The sequence below is a fragment of the Melospiza georgiana genome, chromosome 21 (assembly GCF_028018845.1).
Source record: "Melospiza georgiana isolate bMelGeo1 chromosome 21, bMelGeo1.pri, whole genome shotgun sequence".
NCBI lineage: Eukaryota > Metazoa > Chordata > Aves > Passeriformes > Passerellidae > Melospiza > Melospiza georgiana.
This window is the reverse complement of record NC_080450.1, coordinates 5,532,339-5,546,376: the sequence shown is the minus strand read 5'-3', so window position 1 is coordinate 5,546,376 and position 14,038 is coordinate 5,532,339. Positions and strand designations below refer to the sequence as shown.

The following is a 14,038-nucleotide window of genomic DNA, read 5'->3' as shown; positions in this document are numbered from 1 at the left end:
AATACCCCGTTTGCCTATGAATAGACACAGATTGGGCTTTTCTCCCCTTGTAGGAAAACAGTGATGATGTCCTTCATACCCTCCTATCAGATAATTTCTTCTCTTAAGGAGAAAGAAAAATATTCCTTTATTTCCAAGCAGTCCAAAAAATAGCAGGAAAGTCTCAATCTGGTTTACTAGAAGGCTTTCACTACAAACACTGAAATAAAATAATTTAAAGGAACTAGAAAGGGATGTGATTAAATGGAAATTTTAGACACAAATTCTGTAGTGGAATAGAACACTTTTGGTCTGCCAAGGTGAGAAGGGAGAACTAAACAGGTAACTGGTTTACAGAAATTAACCAATGCTCCCCACTAAAAATAAAGCCATGGGGAAAGCAGTGGCAAGGTGTGAAAGGAGTAAGAGGAGATATTAAGTCCGTGATTATAGATTGGTCTTGGATTCTGTTCCTGTGGATGAAGCTAATTTCCAAAGTGAAGCACATGAAGCAGATATGTTGCGTTCAAAATTAAATAAATATTTTTTTAAACCTGATAGAATTGAACTTCTAAATTAATATCAAAAAGAAATTGTTAGGAATTTGAAATTACTGTTCCAAGAACAACTGAACTGAGTATTTCCTTCCATCTTGCTCTCTCTTACAGCTTGAGTCTCCTCCCAGCCCCTTCTCCAAAAGAGGTTTATTATTGTGACTGTGTGCAAGTAGCTCTCTTTCTTGTTCACTGTGCATGTAAGCTAGCTTATTATAACTTTGATTTGAAACCACATCAAATCCCTTTTTTATTTATTCATTATTTTTCTTAGGATCAGTTCCATAAAACCCTTTCATATACAGCATAATCACAGTCAAATCTTCTCCAAGAAATTCCCTGGCTGCCACAGCAATGGGTTCTGAGTGCTGAGAGCTGAAGTGTTTCAGCCTATATGAAACACACCTCTATTTTTAACATACAAAAAACATTACTGAGGAAGTGAACACAAATACACTACCTGCCAAATCAAATCCTCAGTGAAGCAAAGAATGAACAAAGAATTTTTCATAAGGTATCAAAATTGCAATCTTTTTTCTCAGAGGAGAATTTTGCTTTAACCATTTTGGAAGTCTCTCAAGACAAATCACAACAAGAACAAATCCTGTTCTTGTAGCATGATAAAAGGTCATCGGCGGCAGTATTTGTGAGCAAGGTAGGTGTTAAAAATAGGTTAGAAATTGTTGTAAAATAGTTGATAGATCATTAAGCATGTACTGTTAGTTCAGTTATTATATTGTAAAGGGGTTAAAAGGATAGTTATAGGAAATATGGTACTCAACTTACCATAACACACCTTAGCAAAGTGCATCAGCCTACAGCGAAACGAGCCAGCCTGGACAGAACTGTAATGGGCCAATCAAGCACCTTAAACCTTCATGCAAACGAAGGATCCAAAAAGAAACCAATCCAAAAAACAGGATAAAAAGGGGCTTCTGACCCACTGAATCCTTTCCACTCCATCTGGGACATGGGGGCCATCACTGCTGAGCAGCCCCAGTGCTGGCGCTGCAGCATCCTCAACGGGAACGCTCCTGCTTGGCCTGGGGCCCCTTGCTTTGGGCCTTTCTTTTTATTATAATAAATGATGAAATCACTTCAGTACCAGGAGCCTGCTCTCGTTTTTATCAGTAAAAACCTCATCACTGATACAGCATCTCCCACTCTCTCAGTGCCTCCAAATTTTATCAATAATCAGACGTTTGCTTCACTGTGAGCTGGTACGAAAACCCAGCTGACTTCTTATAACTGCTGAAGGCATTGAATATTCTGAACCTCCTGCATTTGAGTCACTGACAGCTTCCATGTCCTTGAATTTCATGTTTTGTCATTCTGTAATTTATAAATTATATTAAATGTGTAAGCCTCTGTGTACGTAGCAGAGTCATCAAAACTCTAAGTTTTGGTTTTGTAGTTTTTGGGATTTTTTTTAATCAAAACAAAAAACCTCTACACATTTCCATTTAAAAAGCAAAATGTAGATATTATCCTGAAATTTGAGCCACAGTTGGAAGCATTACTGTCTTCCAGTAGTAACAACATCACCATTTCAGCATTTCTGTGATAAAGCCCAGATAAATTCTGATGTATTTGCACATGTGCCACCAGGACTTCCACAGGAAGTACAGAGCAATTCCTAGAATGTCACACTGTTTCCAGTGGACATCTCACATCTCATTTGTCATGACAACAAGGGAAGAAAAATAATTTTCAAAAACCTTTTGCTGGAGTCTCTACTTGCTCCAATACTGTAATTCACAGTGCCTTTTCACCTGCATGGTCTTACCCAACCTGTGTTACACTGGTCTGTAACACATGTAGTATATGGTAGAGATAATTCATGCTATTAATGTATAAAATGTTGTAAGATCCAAACTATGTCTTTTGACCATCCAGATAAATGATTTGATCATTTATAACACACAGGTTGGGTAAGAGACAACTGCCTGCATGGAACAAGCAATAAATACTTTAAAATACCCTTTTAGGCACCCCAACATAAGAAAAGCAACACAAAACCATTATAAACTAATGAGTATTGCCAAGACTGCTAAAAGATTCAAGATGTTTTATGTACAAAATAATTTCAGAATTCAAATATCAATCCTTCATCTCGATAAACAGAATTGATTAGTTCAGTGATTTGAGGACAATCTTTAAAACATGCTACATTGTTATTCTGCCTCAGAGCTGACAGATAAAAGTAAATGCTTTAGAAAATAAAAATGTAGCAATTTGTTTTTTTTAAATCTACTAACTCCATTTATTTTATAGACCAGAACAGAGACCACCTACCTTTCTTCCCCCTGTGTTTAGGCGAAGAGGAGTTAGGAAGGGATCAAAAATCATATGGCTGGTTTCAATATTGACAGGTGACTGTCTTTTCCCAACAGAGCAAAGATTCCAAGCTGAGTTCACCAAACCCCAAAAGGAGGGTACTGCAAAATATAAGAAAGTGTAAGTTTAATGGAAGTCTGGAAAGATTGTGGCAGTGCATGCCAGGCAGATGGCCAGGAAATTAATCTTGTCCGATTGTCTGTACACACACTTTGAAACTGAAAACAGGCAAATTCATCTTGCATCTGAAATGTAAAACTTCATACAACAAGACCAAAACATATGATTTCACATAATTTTGTATCAGGAAAGAAGGTGGATTAGTTCTTTTCCTCTTTGATATAATCCCATGCAAAACAGCTAGGAAGCAGCTAGAAAAATAATGGAAGAATTGAGAGCTATTCTGGTGATGAGTACCAAGGATTTGCTGAAATAGACATGAGCCTCCCCTCTCTAGAGGAAAGCAATGAGAGAAAGGTGTCCCAGAAGGATGTCCTTCCATAGGGACAGCAAGCTGGCAGATAGGCAGAATGGTATAGCCTGCAGGGAACAGTCTGCATTTGTGCTGAGAGGAGCCAACAGTTTTCCCAGGATAGGAACTGGGAAAGGTGTGTACTGTTTATGACATCTGAATTGCCTGTCTGCAATAAAAAAATCATGCTGGACTCAAAAGATCTGGGTCCTGGAAGGGCTGTGGACAAGTATCCAGTATGAAACAACTAGAGGAGAGGATTCTGCTTTAGCAGCAACTATAGAAGCAACACTTTTAGCATCCAAAAAATTTGTAGGTTTGGTGCTTGGTATGGTGTTTGGTCATGGTTTAGTTGTGGGTCTGGGGTGTTGGGTGAAGGGTTCTATTATCTCAGAGGTCTTTCCCAACCTTAGTGATTTGATGACTGTGTAACAGATATCCCACTACAATGAATTCACATCTTTAGGAATGAAAAACCTTGTGTAGTTGATTTTTCTGTAAGCCAGTGAAGAACCAAATAGAAATGAAGAATCTTATTTAAATTGCCACCAGAATTAAGGTGTTCTGGGTTGTTTTGAGCCTTTGTTTAAACAGGGGACAGAAGCCAGAAAATTTCACATAAAATAGGGTGGCTGGAAGTAAGGGAGCATTTTCAAAAAATGCTGTCCAAATAAGAAAAAAGGAAAAGGTGATAAACTCTGACCAGTTAAATAAGAAACTAAAATAAGACATGCCAGAAGAAGATATCAAAGAACAATTTCCAAGGGTCTTAAAAGCCGCTAATGACTTTAAGAGTATGAGAAGCAAGGACACAGGCTGAGTGTGTTGGACCAGCTGGTGATCAGGTTGTAAGAGCAGCACAGGAAGCATTATGTGTCAGTAAAACTGTATGAATTCTTTTCCTTACTGCTCACAAAATGGTGTCAAGGGATCTTCCCACACGGGAGCTCTTTTATGAGGAATGAATCTGAGCAACTGTCTCAGAATCAAGCATCAGAAAAGTGACTTTTAGTATAAACAGATAAAATTAACAAATTCATTCAGGTCAGACAGAACTGTAGGATGAATACCACAGTGATGTGAACTGCCAAAATCCTTGCTTAAAATCTGCACCAGTCTTGGAGAGACAAAAAGTGGCAAATGTGATCCAATTTTTATGGTGTTTATTTTTATAGGTGCTTGTTTTTACCAAGGTATCTGCTATGATCCCTGTCAATGATCAAGACTGTCCTAGGCAGGACAGTCAGGCTATTTCTGTTTTACTGCACCAAGCCTGTAAATTTCTCTTTGAAGTTTGCTCAACTTCCAAGAGCACAGATTCTCTGAATTTAAGTTTCTCCAGAGTTCAGGAATTTAAATGAAAAGTGTCAACTTATCCATCAGCACATCTTTGTTTATATTTTTAAGCCTCAGCACTGGTCCTGGCAATGGCATAAAACACCATAAAAGATTCTATTTGTGCAGTGACTATTCTTGCCCTGTGTAATTACTGGTACCTCAGATAAAATCTCAAGCTACTTTGTTGAGGCTGGAAATTGGAACCACAGAGAGAATCAGTAATCTGTGTACATCAATAAAGCAGTCCATTAATTATTTCCACCTACTCAGCTTGAAAAAAATTATCATACCAATTCCTCTGGATAACCACATGACCTGCTCTGCCTCTACATAAAAGCCAAAGGTAAAGTCATAAAGGCTTTGAGAGATAAATCAGGGACACCAAAGAAATGACAGAGTATACAATGACATTCATCTCAGTAATTGGTCACAGAAATCTCCAGACTGCAGTAATATTAGACACTATCACAATGGCTTCAAATTTGAGAACTGAAAGTGTTCTGTTTTCTTTTTAGCAGCAAAGTGTTGACAGCTGAAGTATATCCTCCAGAGTAAGACAGCATTACCATTATTCAAGAGATAGTAAAAAAACTTTAAAATTTTAGCAATAAATCTTGAAACATATAAAAAATTAAAATTTTAAAGAACTCCAGCAGCATCACATTCTATACTGCTAATTCCAAACTGGTCCATTCAAATGTCATCTTCCCTCTGTATGAAGGATTCTCAATGACACAAAACGTTCAGCCACTGCACTTGTTAAATGAGAGATAACAGAAAACAGGAAGGGGAAAATGAGGTTTTGAGATTCTGGCATGATATTGTCTTTTTAAAAGAGGCTATTTTCTGCTATGCCTTTAATAAAGACATCATGCAATACCCTCTCAAATTTACCTTTTAAATTATAGCTGCTTATTTATGCCTGATTAAACATTTTCTTAAATTAAGAGTTACATTACCTGGGAAAAAGTATTTACCAATCAAAATTAGTGACCTCTGGCCCTGCAAAGCTTTTGCTTATTTTTATCTACAAATTTAGGCTACAAGTGTAGAACACAGTACCACTCCTTTCACTACAGTGATTAAACCAGACTAATTCACTTCTATAAATTATGTCAGCTAGGGGTAAAGAGTAGGTATACAACAGTATGTAATTAGATTTTTCTCTGCCACCCTCTGGTGAGTTCACACATACTAAAACTATACAATCAGACACTAATGCTTCTGAAAAATATAGGTCAGCTGCTTGCAGAGGTATTTACAGATGGTTCTCATATTGACTTTTCTCTTTTCATTATTCATGTGGCAGAAATAGAAAGGAGCACCTAGAGGGAGAGGTATATCCAGGTCCAAAACTAAGCAGGTAACCCTTCTAGGGTCAGGGTCACTAAATTTCTGAGAAGATAACATGTTTCTCTCTCACTCTAGTCAAAAAGATACTATAGTTTTGGAGGAAATGGGTTTTTCCATGTAATATGAGTGAAGGTCCTGTTGGTGAAAGATTTAGCACAACTACGGCAAAAAAAATTGGAAATGAAAACAGATTAAAGAACAGTTTGGTTTAAAGGTTAAAAAGCAACTGGGATGTTTAGTGGAGCTGGCACAGATTGTTCATTAAAGTGCCAGTCTTGCGTAAGGGAAATCCTTCTTGGCAAATGAACTAAAAATGAGAACGGGGAGGACAGCAGCATCCTCTCCCTCTTTTCCATGCCCAGTCCGTATGGGCTGGACCTGTGCCCTGCCTGCCTTTGAGTGGGACATTGGGCCCACTTCCAGTGCCCAATGAGCTGCCATGAATTACTGCCACTCAGCTGGTTATTTCTAACCAAGCCTGGTCAGCCATCAGTCACTGACAGGGTTCAACAGATTTCCCTCAAACCAGTCACAGACACAGCTGAGAGCATTTGCCTGGCACTCACTGTAATTTGGGGGGTGGAAAACAGGGCGAGTTCAGCCTGGAGTTGAAGCGTAGACTGAAAGGGAAAAAGTTGAAAGGCAAAAAAAAGCTGTCATGGTCGTTCTGGACCTGAAATGGGACTTTGCATTAAAATGCAGGAAACCCAGATTTTGAGCTATCCTGTGATCTCTAATCTTTCCTCTTCATGTTCTTCATCTTTGGGTTTTTTTTGTGGCTCATGCTGTAGAACTGGGGACTAAGGCTGTGCTGTTAAAATGAGTAACTGTTCTGAGACAGGATGAGTGAGATGTAAGACTTTAAAGAAGATCCAGAAGAAAGGTGAAGAAAACCTCAAATAGATGAAATTGAATAGAAAAAGTTGTTCAGAGAAAAGTAATTCGAAACTTATTGTTTTAAGGGAAAAGACTGCTTATCCAGCAGATACCTTGAGCTCTATTCTGTAGATTCAGCTTTATTTTAATGTCTTTGGGTTACTATCGATCCTTCTGCTGAAAAATATAAGTTAAAGTAGGAAAAAAAAAAAAAACAAAAAACAAAAGACAGCATATTTATTCTATCGAAAATGCTTTTTCTACATACCCCTATGCCTTACAGTATATTGTTACTAAAATAAACATAACTTTCAGGTATTAAGTTGGAATTTAACTATTTATTGCCAAATCCAGTGCATGCCTGCTGGTGCATCCTTTATTAGAATGGGTTTACTGAGCATCTCACTCTGGAACTGCAGGGCATTAGGGGATTCAGTTTGGAGAAGGCAGGTGTAAGGAGCACTCAGAAGAGGATAACGGGTCCCATTCTCAAAGGCATTTTTGTGTGTAATAGCATCCCCTCAAGAATTACTTGTAGCTCTGCACTATTTTGGTTTCCCACAAGGCTCCTGCAGTTAATGACAGCCAGGAGGCAGAAATGTCCAGCCTCTGCTGACTTGCAAAGACAAGTGGGGAGCTAGCACAGAGTTCAGCACTGAGTGCTGCAGTTTGTATCTGTAATGACTATTCAAGACAGGAACAGTGATGTTCCCTGCTCTGGTGTTTTCTGGAGAAATCAGATTTCTCTGACCCTATCCCACAGGGCTCTGGCTCTGCCTGGGAATGCTGCTTCTGCAGTGAGATTACAAAACTGTAAGTTTGATTATTCTTGGAAAGGCCAGAAGTGAGCACAGCTGACTTGATAAAATTACTCACAGGCTGGAAAAAATGTTGTCTGGGCAATCCTGATCTCTTAGAAGTCCGATCTGGTCCTGCCAAGCCACAACTCTAAACAGAGTCAGAACTACAAAATACTTGGGAATGGAAAGAAACCTTGGCTTCCCCTCAGAGACTATATCAAATTATTCAGGTAATTGCTGGGCAGTGATTGATCCTTCACTGAATGATCCATTTTCCTTTTTGTGGTGAAGACTCTCAAAGTCTGATATTTCTTTTGGGACAGAATCTAGTCCCTGTTTCCCTGACCACCTATTGTACACACAGCATGTGGCACCCAGCCCCAGCAGACAGTGAAATCCTTATCTAGGAAAGCTCAGTTCAAGTGCTGAGTTAAACCATTCCAAGGTATTCCCTTAACTATTCCACCAAAAATTAGCCAAGAGAGGGCAGATCATGTGCTCTTAAATGATTTGTGTGTTGTGCTGGGGCGCTGAAATGGGCAGGATCTGCTTTGTGCTTCCCATGAGTGCTGGGTTTGCAGTCTCCTTGGATATGGCAGAGAGGGTGGATGGGGGAGTGTCACAGGGCTTGCAAGGGTTTTCAGGCTGAAGAGAGAGACAAGAATGTTGACTTCATGTTCAGAAGACTTGGTTTATTATTTTATGATATATATTAAATCATGACTATACTAAAAAGAATAGAGAGAAATTTCTCAGAAGGCTAGCTAAGCTAAGAATAGAAAAGGAATCAATAACAAAGGGCTGTGCCCCAGCAGAGACAGAGACCCAGCTCTGCTGTGAGTGGTCAGTAAATCCAAACATCTACAGGAGACCAATCACGGATCCACCTGTTGCATTCCACAGCAGCAGATAACCATTGTTTACATTTTTTTTGCTGAGGCCTCTCAGCTTCTCAGAAGGGGGAAAAATCCTAAAGAAAGGATTTTTCACAAAAGATGTCTGTGACAGGGGAGAACAGGCCAGGGGTGACACCAAGGAGCCAGAGCTGGACCATGGTGGGGGCTGTGTCCTAAAGCAGGGCTGAGCTCCAAGGCAGAGAGCAGACTCCCAGGACAGGCTGCTCAGGGGATGCCTTGAACACAGCTCAAGGAGGTGTGAGCCAAAGGGCAGAACACCACAACTCACAGCAGCAACCCAGGGACAAGATCAACTCTGCTCTGAGTGCAGCAGCGGGAATGGATGCAGGGAATGGGAAAGGAGTGGATGCTCCCTCTTGGATGTAAGACAGAGTTTGGGACTGTGCTGCTCTGCTGCCCACAGTGCACAAAAACACTGTGACACAGGAGTAACTGAGCTGTGAAAGTCAGGTGTGCTCAAGGTTAGCTCAAAGAAGCACTGCAAGCAGGACCCTTTGTTATTTTCAACTAACAACTCCACAAACTCTGAAAAGCTGTTTAGCACAGCAGTGATCTTTTCAGAGTGCTCCTCATCCAACTGTTTCTCTAACTGGTGGGTGTCTGCATGGCTCAGTGTCAATCTCATGGCATCACAAAAAATGCTGCTTATCTGACCAGTGCTGCTGAGTTTGAAAAGCAATAACCATGTGAAATTTTCTTTTTGTGGCTTGTAAGGACTTACCTAAGCTTGTGAAAAGTGCCAGTACACAGCACACACTGTTTATATGAGAAATGCAGCAGTGCATGAGCATCTTTTGAGTTGCAAGGTAACTGCTCCACCTCGAAGAACATCTCAGTAGCACTAAACATCCTCCAGCAGTGCAAGGGGACGCTGGTCAGAGTGGCAGTGCCAGGATGCAGAATCCAAAAAGCAGAAACTGCTCTCCAGTGTGTCACAGAAGGGCCGTGGCTCTGGAACACTCCTGACAGCCCATTCCTGCCAGAGACTGCAACAACTCAGATGGAATGAGCATCAATTGCTTCCAAGGGAGATGTGTAAAAGATAATGAATGTTGCCTTTTTGGCTGCCAAGATTCAATATAAGATAGTGCCTTGGAGGCTTAATTACTTGTGACCTTCACCCAGAAATACATCTTAAGTTGTGGATACACAATTTGATGGTCTTTCTAGCAGTAGAGGAATAAAATCACACCTGCCTTACGAAAAGGCAGGTTTTAGGAAGAAAAGTGTTAAATGGTTGCATCAAGATTGATTAGAAAATTTATAACTATGCACATTGGAAAGACTGCAAAGGTTTCAAGAATCACCTTATGGACCCAAGCTTCTAAATAAACTCTGAAATTTATTATGAATATCAAATACACAAGGTAATAAAAAAAAATTGCCCAGAGGAAAAATCTGTAGCTTCATAACCACTGAAAATATTAACCTCTGTGTCACAGGCTAATACTTTTAGAAATGAATGCACAGAATAATCCTGGAAACAGAACTAACTGAGCTAGTTCATGGCAATTCCTTTGACTTTGGAACTACCAACTCTTAACTGTTCCTACATAATATTTTATTAGGAAATAAAATATTCTGACTTATGTTTCCACTTGATATTTTAGGTTTAATTTGAATTAGCTGAATAAACCTACAGTTTCCTGCCAAAGGGCTGTTCAGAACAAACTGGTCCCATAAACTGACCAGTACCTTCCATTAGTGAACCAGTCTGGTTTTAACACAAGCAAAAAATAAAGCGCAAATTTTGAATACAAATTGTATTACTGACCTGAATACATTTCGTGTTAGTTGATATGATTTCAGTTTGTGCTCTCAGGGAAAAAGAGAACACAGACTTTTATTCATGGCCACAATGTTTATTTTTCTGTAAGAGCCTTGTGTGTTTCAGGTATCTGGCAATGTGATTTATTTTTATTATTTATACATTTCTAGTAGAAGTAATATCCAGAAGGCTTGGAAGTACAGATTAGCTCTATTTAGCATTCTTTCCTCTGTTTAAACTTCTAACACAAAGCTACCAAAGTCAGTATCATAAAACCCACTGAAATTGCCATATACAAATTCATTAGAGGTGCCTACTATTAAGAAGTTTTTTCAGTATGACCTGTCCAAAGAAAAGTGAACATCAGTCTTGCAAACCAAATTGTATTTTTCTGGTTTATTTAGCCAAGTTTCAGCACTGCCTCAGGCAGAGAGGAAATTTAATGAATTTCTGAGATTCTAGGGACAAAGAGAACTTTTCTTTTAAAAACAGCTCTTCATCTTGATCTGTGACAATACATAAAAAACCTTTTTGATCTGAGGTTTACGAAAGGTATTTTAAGAAGTTCCTACCCTGCTTTTCAAACAGCTGTAGAACTATTGCTGAACTGGAGTGGTACACGTGGAAATAGAATCCCTCTTGGCCTGAAGTCATCTTAGCAGAAGAGCAGCAAGAGTTTAGCAACTACAAACTACATGCAGTGGCTAAACTTGCTCCACTCTGCTTTTCTTCTCTAACAGAAAAGAATGAACATGTCATGAGGAAAATGGAATGTGCGTATTTCAGAATAGTAGAAAGCTGAATATGAATCACAAAACCTTAGCAAAACAAATACTCTCACGGCTGCTATTAGCTGCATTATTTTCCTAAAATCTGCACTGTACTACCCAAACTTTCCTTGACTATTTAACTTTTGTGCAAGAGGAACAGGGCAGTCTGTGTCTCTCAGGCAGGCAATTGTCATTGAAGGCTTTACCTCCATCAATAGTGATGCCTTTTCTTTGTTCTGCACTATTTGCAGTTGTCAGCTGAAGTAACAGATATATCTATTATGCTGCCAAAGGAAACCAGCAGAGCAATAGAATGACAATTCCTGCACCACTTACAACCAGCCTGCTACAAGAGGAGTATCAATTTAGTGTCTGTAGCATTAACTGTGGCCAATTTAATAGAAAAAAAGGTCTTTATACATAATTTCTTGGGATTTGGCCCAGTGATTTGCTTGTCAGTCTTATGATGTGAAATAATACCTTTTGCTGTATTTGCATGCGAGTTATTCAGAAACTTTGCAAGGCCTGTGTTCTTGTTACACCACTGATTTGCTATGACTGTGCTTTTTAGTAATAATCACTCCTTTGAAACCTTCAGCATCACCACATCATAAGTTTAACAGCTTTAGAAGGGAACAATGCAATTTTAGTGCTTACAGTTAAGTGCTTCCCTCAACCACAGATAGATTCTGAATACACAGCACTTGACAAAAGATACTAAATAAGCTATCCACATCTAATTTCAAATTTATGCCCGATATCTCTTAAAATCTCTGAAATTCCCTCTTTAACTTCCATGTGTTTCATGCATGTTCTGTTTTTGCAGTGTATCGTATAATAAAATCAAAATGGGCACAACCTTTTAAACAGAGGGGATAATTTCAGGGGTTTGAGGAAAAATTTCTGGTTTTGTTCACACAATTGACTTAGTCTGTTTTCGCTTTCTCTTCCTTCAAAAAATGCACTCCCAATCTGCGAGAAATAAAACCTCATAAACTATAACCTCTGGGAAATTTCTTCTCTGACGCCACGTGAAGCTGCTTCTGCTGGTGGAAGGATTTTTGCAATGCATTTTAAATCAAAAGCTCTTATGAAATGTTGTCTGGATAGAGCAGTTCAGATGGACTGACTAATGCTCCAGTCCCCAGCACTCATCACAGACCTGCCTGGGCATCTCCACACATGCCAGTTATTAGAGAGCCTCCAGTTCTAGAAATTTCATTGAAAAAGTAGGAAGCACAGCTTTTGCAGCCTAGTGAGGTTTCTTTAAAGGCCTCTGTTTCCCTGCAGTAACACTTATAACTCCTTAAAAGTCTGAAAACACTCTGTAGCTCATTAAGCAGATGAGCCTCATTTTCTGCACTCAAAACAAACAGATCAACTTCCAAGGCAACTGCTGCTCTCCCCAGGCTGAGGCTGCCCTGGGTTCACAATCAAAGCAGGCGTTAACAGTACCAAAAAGCCTGCAAATTTTGATGGACTGAGTCTTCTGGGAATTATTCCTGATGTGGACATTATAGGCAACTTGTGTGTGACTGATCCACCTCTACCTACCTGCTCAGGAGCTGCACTTTCTGGTAAAAATATGGTTGGTCCCTCTCCAAGCAGGAGAAGGGGCTTCTCCTCAAATCTTTTGCTGGAAGTTTTTTTCACCCCCAGGTAGAATCACCTGGATGGTAAATCCTAGACCTTGGGATCCCTGAAAATCCTGTGGACATCCAATCAATATGAAAATCACCTAATGAGGACACCTGGACTTAGGAGCAGATAATTGCCATGGCCCACCAGACCCCTGTTACAAAGTGCTTACAGGTAACAGTTAAGGTTTAGGATGATTACTGCAACTTGCTAGCATGAATACCAAACCCCCTTAATTTGAGATATGCAACATATTCTCATTTGTTTTTAAATTGCATATTCTGTATTTAACTTTGCTTCGTAGTCTAAGATGCAAGAAAATTTTATTGCAGCAAACTATCTATTAGATGAGTTTTGGTGCATTACCTTGATGTCAGATGAGTGCAAATAGCTTGTCTCATTCTATCTGGTCTCATATTTCCATACTCATCTCTTTCCTAACTCAGCTGTGTGAAGCAGTAGCTGACAGGAAGCTCCATGGTTCACATTTAATAACTCATACATTAAAAATCCCTTACAATATAGCAGTGTGAAAATTCACAAATACATTTAGCTTCCTAATCTGCACTCATACATACTCATATTTTGTCATGAATGAGGTTTAATTAAATGCATGGAAACTCCTGAGTTTATCAAGAGTTTTCTAATTCTTCCTTATTTTTTCTAGTTCTTGTTATCCCTTGTACATTAGCATTTCTAAATTGTACAAAAATTTTATAAAATGTTGCATTAGAAAATGAATTCCTGAAACTGGCAATGCTTGTTCTGATCACTGACTATACAAGACCATGAGGCAATGAACACAATAAAAGTAAGTAAGTTTCTTTCCAGTTTTAAATAAGATGTTACACATATTTTGAAAGATGTTACACATATTTTGAACTTAGACTCAACCTTAAATAAGATGTAAGGTTAAGGCAGCTTCCCTGAAATTCTGCATGAGATAAAAGCATGTTAGAGACAAACACCTACCCCAGCTTTTAAGAAAGGAAAATATGCCAAGCTTCACAGGCCTATTTCTAATTAACCATTTTACCATTTGCCTTGACTTTTCCAGAAGGAAATAAATTGCAATTTCTAGTTCTTCTAGTTCTTCACTGAATCTGGGCATCTCTGATCATCCCCTCTTAGATGCTGACAGAATCCATAATTTTCATCTGCCCATTCTTCACTGTGCACATCCTAAAAAAATGAACACCAACACTGACTTGTCCTTTTAACACTAACATTCAAACC

At 39.0% G+C, this 14,038-nt stretch overlaps 1 protein-coding gene across 1 annotated transcript in view; it reads right to left on the bottom strand.

Moving 5' to 3' along the window:
• The window catches only part of CA10 (carbonic anhydrase 10), a 149,976-nt gene that overhangs the window by 77,929 nt on the left and 58,009 nt on the right, over nt 1-14,038 (bottom strand). The window contains exon 4 of the mRNA XM_058039021.1: nt 2,829-2,971. Coding sequence (XP_057895004.1) covers nt 2,829-2,971 — 143 coding nt within the window. The remainder of the gene's footprint in view (nt 1-2,828; nt 2,972-14,038) is intronic.